General features: G+C 43.3%; 1 protein-coding gene across 4 annotated transcripts in view; it reads left to right on the top strand.

Moving 5' to 3' along the window:
* The window catches only part of SEPT11 (septin 11), a 93265-nt gene extending 79759 nt beyond the window's left edge, over nt 1-13506 (top strand). The window contains exons 8-11 of one of the 4 annotated variants that reach the window (XM_023513370.1): nt 3297-3429; nt 4605-4792; nt 10404-10472; nt 13092-13290. In XM_023513370.1, coding sequence (XP_023369138.1) covers nt 3297-3429; nt 4605-4792; nt 10404-10428 — 346 coding nt within the window. In that variant the 3' untranslated portion in view covers nt 10429-10472; nt 13092-13290. Of the gene's footprint in view, nt 1-3296; nt 3430-4604; nt 4793-8161; nt 11977-13091 lie in introns of those variants that run through there. The other 3 variants (XM_023513372.1, XM_023513369.1, XM_023513371.1) reach the window with 3 other exon arrangements.
* The last annotated feature ends 510 nt before the right edge of the window (nt 13507-14016 follow it).

The raw sequence follows: 14016 nt of genomic DNA, 5'->3' as shown, positions 1-14016 counted from the left end.
CAGATATCAGTGGGTCTCTATCAGTGCTCAGTGACTGCAGATACAGTGGGTCTCTATCAAAGCTCAGTGACTGCAGATATCAGTGGGTCTCTATCGGTGCTCAGTGACTGCAGATACAGTGGGTCTCTATCAATGCTCAGTGACTGCAGATGTCAGTGGGTCTCTATCAGTGCTCAGTGACTGCAGATATCAGTGGGTCTCTGTCCCTCTGCTTTACAGCTCAGTGCCAGGAGTGCCTGAAAGTGGGACCCTGCAGGTGCTGGAGTGGTTCTGAGTTGTTTGTAATTGTGACTCTTTGGCATAAAGTTTTATGGCTTCGTGTAGGAGATGGATCAGAGTCAGAGTTTAAGAGCCGGTTCTCACCCTGGAAGCAGTGTGGGGAGCCCATTTTCCTGCTGTCTCCCAGAATGTCAACGCTACTATAAGCTCTGGGCTTACGCCAGTCCTGCCACTGGCAAAGTTGCTCCTTGAACTTGGCCTTTCTAACTTTGTGCTACCTCCTTCAGTATAAAAAATGTTTCTCTGCAGGAGCCAGTGTGCACATTCCACGCAGTGACAGCCTGCTCTTACTGTTGGCACTGCACTCTGGTGTTTTATTCTTTTCTCTTAAGCTTTTGCTTTTAACTTAGTGGTTAAGACCAACAAGTGGGTTGTGATTTGTAGTTTAAAAACCTATCTGCAGGAGCTGGAGCCTGATGGAGGGTGTGGCTGGGATGAGGAAGGCAGTCTTGTCCAGCACTCTCAGTGTCTTGGGCAGCATACCCAAAAGTACATTCTGCCATTGCATTAAAGTTTCTATGACCAGAAAAATTGGAGAGCTGTAAGAGAATCCCATTAAAACAGGCTCATCTCCTGAAGGACTCCTCGGAGCATTTATGACTAGCAGTGGTTAGCGAGCTAGTTACATCAGATCACCTGGGAAGCATTTAGAAATGGTCTGTTTTGCCTGAGCCTCTGGGGTGGGGTCAGGAACATGCCTTGGGAAGGAGACGCGGGTGATCCCGACAGGTGGCCAGGGTCACATGTGTGCCCTGCAGCTTCAGGACAGAGCATGTGTGGCTTTTTCCTTTTACCCGCTTGACTTGGGAAGCCCTCTTTTGGAGAACATCTCTTGAAACTGGTGATATCTGGAATGCATCTTGGGTAGTGTTCTTATACAAGGGGTTCCATTGCTTATTAGAAAGAGGAGAGAGATGTATGATTATCCTAAAATTAGCAAAAACTGGGTTTTCTATAAAATTTTATAGCAGGGTTTGGCAGTTTTGACCTAATGTTAATATGGTGATGAAGGGTTTGTTATAATCTAATAAGCAAAATAAACTTTATGAATTATTTTATCATTCTATTATCACCATAATTCTGTATCTCTGTGGCTACAGATCTTACACTTGAAGTCCAAATATTTGCCGTTATTATTGGCTGACATTAATACTGGACAAACTCATTTCTCTCTCTCAAGATAATGTGAAAGTTAATTTATCTCTGGGAACACAAAACACTTAATTGCACAGGTGATGTTGCCAGTGTGGCGGGCAGGAGACCAATAGTTATAGATGCACAAACCAGCTTCACGAACACGTTTCCTGGTGCTAAACTATTCAGTTCATCAGCAATGTGTGTAACTGCTTGAGTTTCCTGCTCCTCCTACGTGGACAGCTGTGAATGCCTCGGGGTGGCCCCACTTGCTTTTTGGTCTGTGGTATACACTCAGGATGAATTGGCTCCATGGGTGAAGGTGGATAACACTGCACCCTTAGATAAGTGTTCTGCTGTTGTTCCACGAGAACTGTGAGAGAGTCAGAAATAGCACCTGTACAGTATCAGCAAATGTTCCTCTGTGGGCGTGGGTGGAGATGGGAACATGTTTCCTTAAGTTGTATTACCAAAATGATCTCTCTGTAAATATATTGGTTCTGACTTATAGGTAAAGCTGAGTTGTGGCATCAGTTTAAAGTACTGGGCCCCAAATTCTGTTCAGTCTGGAGGAGTATAGGGTTTAAAAATAAAATTAAGACCAGGTATGGTAGCTCACGCCTATAATCCTAGAACTCTGGGAGGTCAACCCAGGAAGATCTCCTGAGCTGAGTGGGAGACCAGCCTGAGCAACAGTGAGACCCTGTCTCTACTAAAAATAAAAAAACTAGCCAGGTGGTGTTGTGGGTGCTTGTAGTCTCAGCTACATGGGAGACTGAGGCTGGAGGATCGCTTGAGCCTAAGAGTTTGAGGTTGCTGTGAGCCAGAGCGAAGCCATGGTACTCTACCGAGGGCACAAAGAGAGATTCTATCTCAGAAAAAAATAATAATAAAAATAAGGCTTCTCCCATTTTGCTTACAGTTAGTGATACAACTTGAAAAGTAGCAGTTTTCTATAATTGTCTCTTGTGTTAGTTCACTAAGTCTGTCTTCTGGAATGGAGGCTGGAGGGGGATGAGTGAGGACTGGCAGGGCTTCCTGAGCTCGGATTCCTGCCTCAGGCTTCACTGGCTTTCCTCCACTTCGTTCTCATGTCCCCAGAGGGTAAGTGCTATTGTAGGGTGACCAGATTCTAACATTGGTAAAGCGGGACAGCATGGTGGGGTGTGTGTGTGTGTGTGTGTGTGTGCGCGCGGGGCAGGGGACGGGCAGGGCAGGGCCTGACAACAATGCAAGCTTTAATAAGCAGTTCTCGATAATCACTTCTCAACAATTATTTGTTATGATTACAGTTTAACATTATAAAATTAATAAAAATAATATAAAACTCATTCTGGTGGAATAGCCACATGGCAGCCAAAAAACGTATATTCCCTTCCTGTTCTCCCGCCCGTTCGTGCATTCTTTCCAAAAATTGGGACTTTTTAAAAACACCGTGGGACAAATTGTTAAAAAGCAGGACATCTGGTCACCCTATGCTATTGTGTGTCCGCTGGGGGCTCAGGGAGGTTTGCGCCTTCCCCCATCAGTTGTTTGGTGTGGCCAGAGGTCAACCCTGGATCTGTGTGACTCCTCATCTGCCTCTTCATCTCTCTCCCGCCACCTCCCTCTTCGGAAATTCTAAATCTCTTTGGCCCAGGTTTTCCTTGTGTAAATATGTGTGAGACACAACATGGCTTGTCAGAGATGTTTCATTGCCTGGTTTCTTGTTCAGGATGCACTTGTCTTTGTGATCACAGCATAACTTAAACTAAGCACTGTCATTTTATTTGTGCTTTAATATGGCGAGCAACGGCCTTTTAGAAGACAGTAAGAGTTATATGAACTGAAATTTCTTATTGTACGATTTCATGACTCTGCCCTTGGTTGTGGATTTTGAATAGTCTGCAGGAGACGTACGAAGCAAAACGGAATGAGTTCCTAGGAGAGCTGCAGAAGAAGGAAGAGGAAATGAGGCAGATGTTCGTTATGAGAGTAAAGGAGAAAGAAGCTGAACTCAAAGAGGCAGAGAAAGAAGTAAGTCCTGTGTTCACCCTCGGGAAGACACAGAGAGAGGGGTTTTATTTTAGAACTTCATAAGGTCCAGGTACTCTACGTACAGTTTATCACAAGTGACGTGCCACCCCCCACAAGAAAAATGAATCAGTCAGCATGTCGCCCGCAGCTCCTTCACTGGCTCCACACTGCCTGCCCAGGGGCCCTTTGACCCCACCTCTGGCCCAGTGCTCAGGGCAGAGGAACTGCTCCCTAGAAGTTTGTGGGCATTTCTAGGATGGCACTCACCCGTTGTTTCTGAGTGTAGGGGGGCGTGCGTGTGCTCACGCATGTGACTCGTCCACTTCTGGTGACGAGTATCTCGCGAGTTTGACCTGAAGCTCAATACATTTCTAACTGAAATTAGGTAATTTTCTCATTTTGTTTTATCTTCATAAAAACTGCCGTAACTTAGAGGCTATTTAGATAGCCAAGCACCCAGGGTGGTTTTATAGTAGAGAAAGGAAAGATGAGGCTTATTTGCTGTGGCTGTAAGAATCAAGTAAAAATCTGATAAAAAAATCTAGAATTGCCTAGTAAGAATTTTTGCCTTTCTCCCTTGCTCCCTTTTTAACTTCAGTTTGTTAAGGGCCAGAAATTTATCAACATATCTTATTTAAATAGTTACTGCACACATGTATGTATATGCATACGTGTATTAGCTTTTTAAATAAGTCTGTATCTCTGTGTGTACATATACACATACACACACACAGATACGTATCTGTAGTCATTGGGTATCTGTAGCCTCTAAGTAAATGTATATTATATGTTTTGAAAAAGGCCCAGAGAAGAGATAAAGAACCACTTTTATATATATAGTGAAATGTTTTTGTTAAGATCATAGGTAATATTTATCTTCTTCATTCTGCTTTGTAAATGAATATTTATCTTACTATCAGAAAACGTGTTCAAGGAATTTCTATCCTAAGGAGTTCCAGTGTCCAGGGAGCCCAGGACTCTGAGGGATGCTCAGACCTAGCTGAGCTCCTCCAGGAGTCACCAAAATGTGCCTTCACACCTGGAATTAAAGTGAACACAGCCACATGACGTGTATTTTTTTTTTTTTTTTTTTGGTGACAGATCCAAAGAATCTTGCATAGGTGAGATAGTCATTCATTCTCCTCACCACCCTGTCCTTCCCGTTCTCTCTCCAGCTTCATGAGAAGTTTGACCTCCTGAAGCGGACGCACCAAGAAGAGAAGAAGAAGGTGGAGGACAAGAAGAAGGAGCTCGAGGAGGAGGTGAACAACTTCCAGAAGAAGAAGGCAGCCGCCCAGTTGCTCCAGTCCCAGGCCCAGCAATCTGGGGCGCAGCAAACCAAGAAAGACAAGGATAAGAAAAAGTAAGCCGGTGTCCCCGTTGGGGCCTCTCACCATCCACCCTCTTGCATGTCTCTCCTTTTTCCATTTACAGACTGGAAACTGGTCTGTTACCAGAAAGATAAAGGCAACTATTTTCTCTACAGTGCAGGGAAGATGATGAAGGTTTTTAAAGTATTTTTAAAGGGTACACAAAGATTAATTTATGAAACTCGACCGCAGTGATCGAGCGATCAGGGCCATGTCGCCTGCTGTCTGTAGTGGCGTCTTCCGCACCAGTGCAGGATTCTTGGAGAAGACAGGTTTGGTTCTCTTCAGAAACCTCCAGAGACAGTTCTCATGACTCTTGTGATAAAGAGCACCCTAAGATTATGATTGTTAAAATGATTTTCCTATTCTGTGTTGTACGGCCTGGTGGGCCAGTCACTGAGAGTCCTGTTCCCAAGATGAGCTATGTGGAGGAGCTACTAGTGGCCACTGATTTCCTCTAAATTCAACAAGATGATGATCATTTTATTGTAAAATGAAATCAAAACATCTATCTTGTCAAGACACCCCTGCCAACCCTCAAAGCACAACTAAACTCACGTACAAGACATTTTAAAATAGGACCTTGATTGAATGTGCCCACGGGGCAGATCCTGTTCTCAAGTTGGTCACTTCATACACACTACTTGAGTAGCAGCTCCCTGAATCCAGGGGGGGAGTTGGGCCGTCTCTGAAATTCTCCCGTGAGTTGCTGCTCTCCTGTGAATCACCGTAAGGGTTGGGGAGAGCGGCCTCATGACAGTTGCCGGTGGCCTGACTGTAAGCACAGTGCTCAGGCTGCCTTTGAGGAGAACCTCTGTGGTGGCCCCGTAGCAATCCACTGACACAGCCGCCTTTGTCTATGCGTGGGGCTCACGGGGCAGCTACAGAGCATTTCAGAACTTGTTTCAGGATTCTTGTTCTTTACCTTTAGGTGCCAAGGTCCTAGACTGGATGTCTGCACAGTAATTAAGATGTGTCGTGTGGACAAGTGAGGACAGGACTCTGTCCACCTAGACTTGGCTAACACGTGGTCAGTCACTCCCGGGGATCTCATTTGTGGCCTGCAGTAGAAATCAGGAGGCACTGCTGCCAGGACACACTCGGAGCGTGTTAAGTCGCTTGACAAACTCTGACTTTCTGAGCTTGGAGACCGCAGGAATGTGTCACAAGAGCAAGGGAGTGGCCACGTTAGAAGTCGTTGGTGTAGGTGAGGCATGACTTTAAGTGAGTTTGGGACAGACAGACCCAAGTGACCACAGGAGTCAAAGGGCCCCAAATTTAGATATACTGGATTAACTCTGAGGGTGACGACTGCCTCGAGTATAATCCGGTTCAGGAAAACCCTCTGTGGTTTCATGTTGGGAGCGCTCCTCGTGATGGCTCCCATCAGATACTGAGAGACAGTGACTCTTCCAGTGAAGATAGAGCCATTGGCACTGTACCCTAGTTGGGCCACAATTAACTCAAGATAAATATAGGGCTTTGTGTGTGTGCGCGCGCGTGTGTGCGTGTATTTCTATAGGCACAAATGAAACAGAAAGAGCTACTGACTCAAACTTAGGAAACCCAAAGTCAAGTTTTTCTTACCCTGAAGCACTAAAGTGTGTCAAGGTGTAAGTTTTAAGAGTAAAACTGTTTATAAAAGACCAGCAATGTTAGAAGAGCATTTCATGTATACTAGATGTGCCTTTAAGCAATAAAAATCCCAAGACTGAGCAGTATTGTGCCTCCATTTTAAAAAGCCTGAGCTACAGACTTCCCGGTGTAGGAAGGTGTCTGCTCACCATCCTGAGCGCAGAGGGTGACTTTCTTCCCATTCTGGGGCCTTACCCACGGAATGCTTTTCAAGTTTATGTGAAGCCTGTGTGAATTCTATTTTAGCCTTATTTGTATATTCTCATTTATTTTTAATGACATTAGACTTAATTTGGTTCACAGTTGTCACCAGGTTTTGCGCATAACAGTGGGACTTTTTTGTGTGTTACATTTTCTCGGCTCTTACCCTTTCCCACACTTTCCCATTTGTACAGTAAAAGCAGCTACCAGTTGGAGGCCCGAAGTGTCAGTAAAAAAAAAAAGTCACACCTCTAACTGGCAGCGGCAGCAGGAGTTTTGGTTAGAGAGGACCACAGAAAGACAGTAACCAGGGTAACGGGAAGACTTCCTCCCAGCATAGAGACGCAAGAGCTGACACTTAGGAGCTGGCTTGCTTCTAGGTAGAAAATGAAAAAAAACGGTGCTTATTTATTCACCTGCTATGTTTCCACCTCCAAGCTTAACTTAGTTTTCCTCATAGTTTTAAATTCTCTTTCTTCTATTCTAACGACACGCTCCTTTTTCTTAACATAGGTAAGGCTTTACACTCCTCTTTGACCTGTAGAGGCATGAGAGTCTATAACATTTTCTAAGCTTGCAGGCCAAGTAGAACTAGCCCTGGCTCTGCCAATAGCTGGACCCCACCTTCTGCCATCTCTGGCCACCAAGCCACTTTCCATGCTGGCAGCTACACCACAGTGGTGGGACTGCCCAGGGGGAAGTCGGTCAGTGGACGGTGTTCATCTTTTCTGAAAACTTCACACAGTTGCCAGCAGGTACTTACTGGTTAAGATGCATCTATCTTAAAATAAAGTTTTAAAATTGTACCTGATATCTCAAAACGGCAGTTTAAACAAGCATCCACTCATCCACTTTTTTTTTTTTTTTAATTCTCACTAAAGAATAAAGTTGTACGTTTTGGATTTGCCTAAAATTAGACATGTCGTCTTGGGCTTGCATTGCTTCATATGTAAAGAGGGGGAAAGCTCCTGGCATTGCTATAGCTGGAACCATATCATAATTGTCCTTTCCCCCTTCCCAACTAGATTAACACGTCCTCCATCCACTGCGAATGGAGGATATTTCTGTCCCCAAGCGACTTGAGCCCTTTTCTTCAAGTCAGTGTGTACAAAGGCACTTGTTGTATATTTATTCTCTGACTCCTTCAGCAGCTTAGAAGGGGAAGACGGAGCTTCTGCTCAGTGCTCGTGTGATACCCAAACCTAATTGATCCTGGTTTAGTGTTGAGAAAACAAGAACCAACACTAAATCCTTTTGCTGGAACATGCAATGGTTTCAAGAAGTCACTTGTGAATTCCTAATTGCAAATGGAAACTAACTATGTGTTCTTAATTCAGGATTGAAACTTTGCTTCTGCTTGTGACGTGGAATAGCCTACTCAGATTTGTGGTTTTAATTTCTGTCAGTTCCATAATCATTGCATGAGCATTCACCATCACCGAATGCTGGTGCTGGCGCTCCTAATTTTCCTTTCTTTTTTATTTATTATTATTTCTAACTTTTTTGTTTTGTTTTTTAACTTGCAGTGCAAGCTTCACATAAAGCCTGGCAAGCCAAGGATGTTCCCGCATTCACCTGCTTTTGCAGTAATATTGTATCTCTGCCATCTGTGTCCTTTATTTTTATTTTTTATTTTATTTTTTTTACCCTTCCCCAACACCAGTAACTATTAACTCATTTTGCTGAATGTTGTTGGGTGGTAGAAAATGCTAGAACAAGGGGATAACAGCAAAAGCTCTGTGCAGCTGGACTTGGTTTCTGGAAAGTAAAAGATTTGCCTGTAAGGCCTGTTCCGAATGGCAGCAGGAAGCAGGCCTGTCACTTGTGTGTCGCTTTGGACTGAGGAGAGTGGGGTAAACTGCCACCTGTACGTCCGACCTGAAAGCTTGTGACGCCTCAGCAGCTGAACTAAAGCCTGAGTAGCCATGTCAACAGCTTGCATTTCCTGGATTTCATCTCCATGATCGCACAGTCCCTCAACTCACTGCCTTTTCTCCCCACTTGTCCCAAAGCCAGGTAGATGTGTGCGTAGTAGACAGAATGGTGGGTGAGCAGTGTCTATGACTTACACTTGCATGAAGTTTTCGTTTTAATCAGTAACATCATTTGGCCTGAGACTGTGGGTCTGTTCAGACTGTGTCCTCTTATGGCTAAAAACTGCATCTGTACACCTCCCTTGGCGTGCTGGCCAAGTGGGGTGGCCTGACCTGACACAGAGAACCATGATCAGTGCACGTTTACTGGTGTGACCTTGGCCCTCTCACAGACAGAGATCTCACAGGTTTGCATATACAACGTTCTTTAGTAGAAGAATCTTCTACTAAGGATAATGGGCATTCTACAAAGTACTATTTGAAATAAGGACTGTTTAACAATCACATCTAAATTTGCTCTCACTGGGCTGAGGGAGGGCCTAATGACTGACCCTAGATAACAGTGCTGCTCATAAAGTGTCCCACTAATCATGAGGAGAAAATTGGCACAAATACTTCAAATACAAAATTTGCTGTAAACTTTATCGTCTGCAGCTCAGATTGGAAGGGACCTTGTCGATTTAACATGGAAATGGGAGGATGACCAGTGAGTCGAGAAAGTAGACGTTTTTCACATCCAACTTCCTTGTTTAGTCTCCTTTCAGTTATTTGGCAATAAAAAGAAGAAACCAAACATCTGGGGTTCCAAATCCAGTTGTTTGGAAGGAGTTTCCCCACCTTCCCCTCACCATGCCCATTTCTTTCTGCCTGCCCTTTGAGTCTAAGGCGATCAAATACTAGAGGACTAGGGCTGACCCCAGGCCAGCCCATAGGCTACAGGCTGACTTTGTAGGAAAAGGCTGTTTTTAGTCTCTTTTCTGTGCTGCTCCTTTCTGATGCGTATCCTTCCATCTGTTTGTTTTTCTCCTCCACTAACAAGCTCTCCCAGCTCTCTAACTATAGCCTCCTGTTTCTTACTTGAAAGGTTAACGTTTCCCACGAACCCACTTCCCCTCTGCGTTTTCCTTCTGGCCTTCGCTAGTTGTAGGGTAAGTAAATGGGGTAGAATGCGCTGCACCGCCCCCGACACACTTTTTTTTTTTAATTAATACTTTTCTATTTGATTCCAACAAAGATTTTTTTTTCCCTTTTTGTCCTCAACCCAACTTAGAGGAAAGTAGGGTTAAGATCAGTTTCATCAAAGCCCAAAGTAAGCTAGGATAGAAACTAGGAAAAGGACCAGCAGCAGCGGTGGTGGTTTTATAGGGTAGGAGCTACTGGACCAATATTTTTGTTTTTGCCTTTTTTTTTTTTAACCTAATCTGCAGCCGTCTGTGGAGCAGCCGAGTGTTCGCTGACATGCCGATTCTAACCATGGGCTGAGTTTGTTCATACGCTGTGCACCAGACAAAAGCTTGAATATTTGTGCTGTATGCTTGTTCCAACCACCGTTCGTGTGAGCATTTTTGTGGCTTGTAACGGAAAGTCTACTTTTAAATTCTGTTTCTTGGCATCACTAAAACCTTTTCAAAATGTGCCTAACAATGAAAGGCCTCCAGCTGACTTTTTGATTCCGAGATTGTTGATTGTGTTTTCGTATGCATTAAATTTTTCACAGCCAGATAAACCATATGGAGAGTCAGGGAATAAAGCGTCAAGAGAAACATATAGAAGTTGGGTTTTTTTTTGTTTTTAATGTGTTGCTTCTGAACTTTTTCCACCCCTGCCCCAGCCCTGCGTAGTTCGTTATTGCTGCCCTTCCTTTTTCTTTCTGTATCTGTGCCTTTTTTCACAGTAGTCCTTGGCTCTGCACGGAATAAATGATCCCTCCAATCTAATTGGATGTGCTTTCCCGCCTTTGCATGTAAGTACAGTAGTAAGAAACCTTTGAGAGCTTTCTGACTTTCTGAAATTAGAGAAAACAAATGGGATGGATGGATTTTTTTTCTTTCTCTTTCATCGGGGGGGTAGAGAGGTAATGGTTGGAGTTGCCTTTGGTTTTTTTGGCTTTTTTGTTAAAAATATGCTAAATAACTAAATGCATTTTAAACGGCCTTACTTCTGATTCTTTTTTCCCCACAAGAACCACATAAATTCAACTTCTTGATCTCAATGTGGAAATCAGAACTTACTAATCTCCACCGGTGCTCTATACAGCATCCGTGGGCCTCATTGGTTATTTCAGAGGGGCCTTGGTTCTGGCAGGATCAATCAGGCTAGAATGAGAGACCACTGCCTTCCACAGGGAGAAGCTAAGAGAAAACAACTGTGACGCCATGCTGCCTCTATGACCACTTCACTTTTTGATCTTAGTTTAATGGTCTCTCCCTGGTGCTAACTGCTGGCAGTGGTCAGCTCTTGTTGTGGGCGGCAGGAAGATGGCTCTAGCTGGCTTTCCCCCCATGTCTTCTGTTCAAACCTAATGACCATCTTGCCTCTGGGCTTTAGATGCCCATAATACTTGTCCATGCTGTAGGATGTGATGGAAAAGCATTTACAAGAATTCATTGGCAATTTATTTTCCCAGATTAGGCTCTTTATTAAACTGGTAAAGGTTCTATCCAAAAAGGGCATCTCAACCAGTGGAATTAGTGGAATGTCGGACACAGGGTCTTATCTCCCCCCTTTGCTTTGTAACTGACCAGCCGTGGCACTTGTTCTTCATGTCGTGTGCCCCTCAGATGAATGCTGGATTTCTTTGCTTCACATACCCATAAGTGTTTCACGTACAAACCACTGAGTCAGGTTTTCCAGCTGTCCCTGGTGCACATCACACCGTCTCTGTGTGGTCCCCACCAAAACTGTCCCTTCAGATCCCTTTGCTTTGCCATTTCCAAGTGTCTGGGATTGTCAAGACTCAGCCTCCAAAAATCCTAGTTCCACTGACAGGACACATAAGTGATCACTCTTTAGTGGGAATTATAACCTACAAAGTCTATCTAGTGTGTATGTAGGTATGAAGGGAATTTTTTGAATAAATTGAAAAATGAAGCTGTGAACAGCATTAGAACTTTGTCTATTTCTTAATTTTAAAATATGCTGATATGCCTTAAACCGTAGTTGTAGATCCTTGTCATTTTGCTGTTTGAAAATAACTGATGTGTTTTCTAAAACTGTTGTGTAATCCACTTTCCATGTTAATGCAGAATTGTCATATGTAAGCTGCATGTTAGATATTTTGTCTTTTTTAAAAAACTAAAGTAATTGTATTGATGTGAAGTATACCATTTTTTCAAATATGAAAGTGATCAGTAACATGCTTGGTTATTTGGTATCTGTTAAGGTAGGAGAGTGGTGGACAGGTAACCTATGCATATGTCACTAGTGCCAAGATGGAAAGTGGGGAAAATATATTTTTACCCAAACATCGTTTTGTGTGCCCTTTTGTGAGTTCTTTAGTCGCTGCTTGACATGCGTATGTACACATGCTTATTAGATAAAAGACGCAGGGATGGCAGAGTCCTCAGCTGTCTTGCCTCATGTGGTGGACTTGGACGTACCAACTCTGAGATAGCTGCCACCTGGTGTCCTGTACGTCACATACCATCTCAACCACCCTCTCCCATCCTGTCCCCGTCCACCCTGCCCATCTGCATGCTTCGGTGCCCAACTGAGGCATCCTCTTCTTCCCGGCCTCTGCTGCCAGTGCCAATGCCGCTCACCCTCCAGCTGTGCTCAATGAAGTCATTGCTTTAATTGACATACCTCTGTTCTTTCACAGTTTGTTATAGAGAAGCTCCTTTTTTTTTTTTTTTAAGCCTTTAAGAATCAAATTTGAATCTGAACCTTTCTTTTTTCTCTTCTGTAGCTTCTTCTTTATGTAACCATCCTGTTGACAAGCCCTACTCTCTCCTAATGGACATAGAGCATTGGAAGAGCAGGAGCTGTCTGTTCACACGTGTTGGGGAGGAGTTACCTCATTTCCACGGTCGCCTCCTAGTCCTTTAAAGTCTGGGTTACATATGGCACTGCTGTTTGTATTTGTCAACGTCTGTTTACAAACCACTAGCCATAGTGGATACTGAAGTGACTTATCACTACCAAAAAATAATAATATTCAATAGTATTAATTAAAAGGAAAAATGAAATTAATTGAAACAGAACTTGGGCCAAGACCCAAGGTCTTATACTGGGATCCTCTTGCTTATCTGACACGTTCTTGAAGCTGCTGATCCAAGATCTCATGGACTGAAGACTGATGTACCCTAACCTGAGGTGGCCACCACCTCTGGGGCCCACAAACTTGATCTCATGGTAACTCCCATCCTCTGGCCCATGAGTGACACTCTGAATTGCCCAATCAGGATCCTCAACCATCAGCAGGTCCTAAGATCTGGGCAACATTTTCCTTCCTTTTGTTAGTTTTGTGGGTTGTTTTGGTGTTTGGGGTTTTTTTTTTTAAACATTTGATATTGCATGTACAGAGATGGCTGCAATTTTTTTCTTTGAAGTGTTCTACTGATACAATGTTCTTATTTTTCAGCTGACCATCTGACTCTTGAAAGAGAGAAGTGGGCATCCTTCCTTTTAATTCAGGAACCATTGTTGTTTTATTTGACTCTTTTTCTGTCACCTGCATCCCTTATATAAGTTGTTTTGGATTTGGAATTCTGTTTTTGAAAAAAAAAAAAATTTCCCGTTCTGTTTTTTGTATTGATTATTCAAACTTGCTTTTGGTATGAAAATTGTGCCAGTTTTAAGCTCACTTCAAGGGGAAATTTACATCACAAAATTCTGTTTAATGTGTTTTCCTCATCTCGGATACAACCAAAAACATCCCTGTTTTGTTACTGGGGTTTGGGCTCCAAGTCTTAATCATGTATAAAACATGCTGGTGTTGGGTAAATGACTTTTCTGCCTCTGGGGCTCAATTTATATTTAAAGATACCTTAAGATAATTTACTGGCCCATCTGTGCCTTTTCATTTATTTGTGAAACAATATCTTGTGTCCACAGGACTTTTTTTTTTTTTTACCAAGACCATGAAAATGACCCACAAACAAGTCCATATCCTGCCCCATATGACCCACCATTGACACTCACATTGTCTTCTCAGAGTCTCCTTGGTAGCTCTCTCCATGATATCTGCAAAAACCCTAAGAAATCAAAGCATTCATACCACTAAATACACACCCACATCCAGGCTCAGGCTTCTGCGCCTCTGGTCGCTAATGCTGACCCTTTTGTGACATGTCAGATTCACAGCTAGATTATTTTATTAGGAGTCACCCCTTAGAGGCAGTTTTTAAATTCCTATCTATTGTTAGAGCATAGACATTTTAAGTTACCTTTTAATTTCATTATTTATGTATTTGCTTATTTCCATCTTCATTTTCTAGCCCCACAGATGGTAGGTCATGAAATACTATGGGTAGCGTGAATTGTATTTGTCCAAAATCCTCAGCAGT

The sequence above is a fragment of the Otolemur garnettii genome, unplaced genomic scaffold, assembly GCF_000181295.1.
Source record: "Otolemur garnettii isolate 467f Iridium unplaced genomic scaffold, OtoGar3 scaffold00039, whole genome shotgun sequence".
Lineage (NCBI taxonomy): Eukaryota > Metazoa > Chordata > Mammalia > Primates > Galagidae > Otolemur > Otolemur garnettii.
The sequence above is the reverse complement of the archived record's forward strand: the minus strand, read 5'-3'. Positions and strand labels throughout refer to the sequence as shown.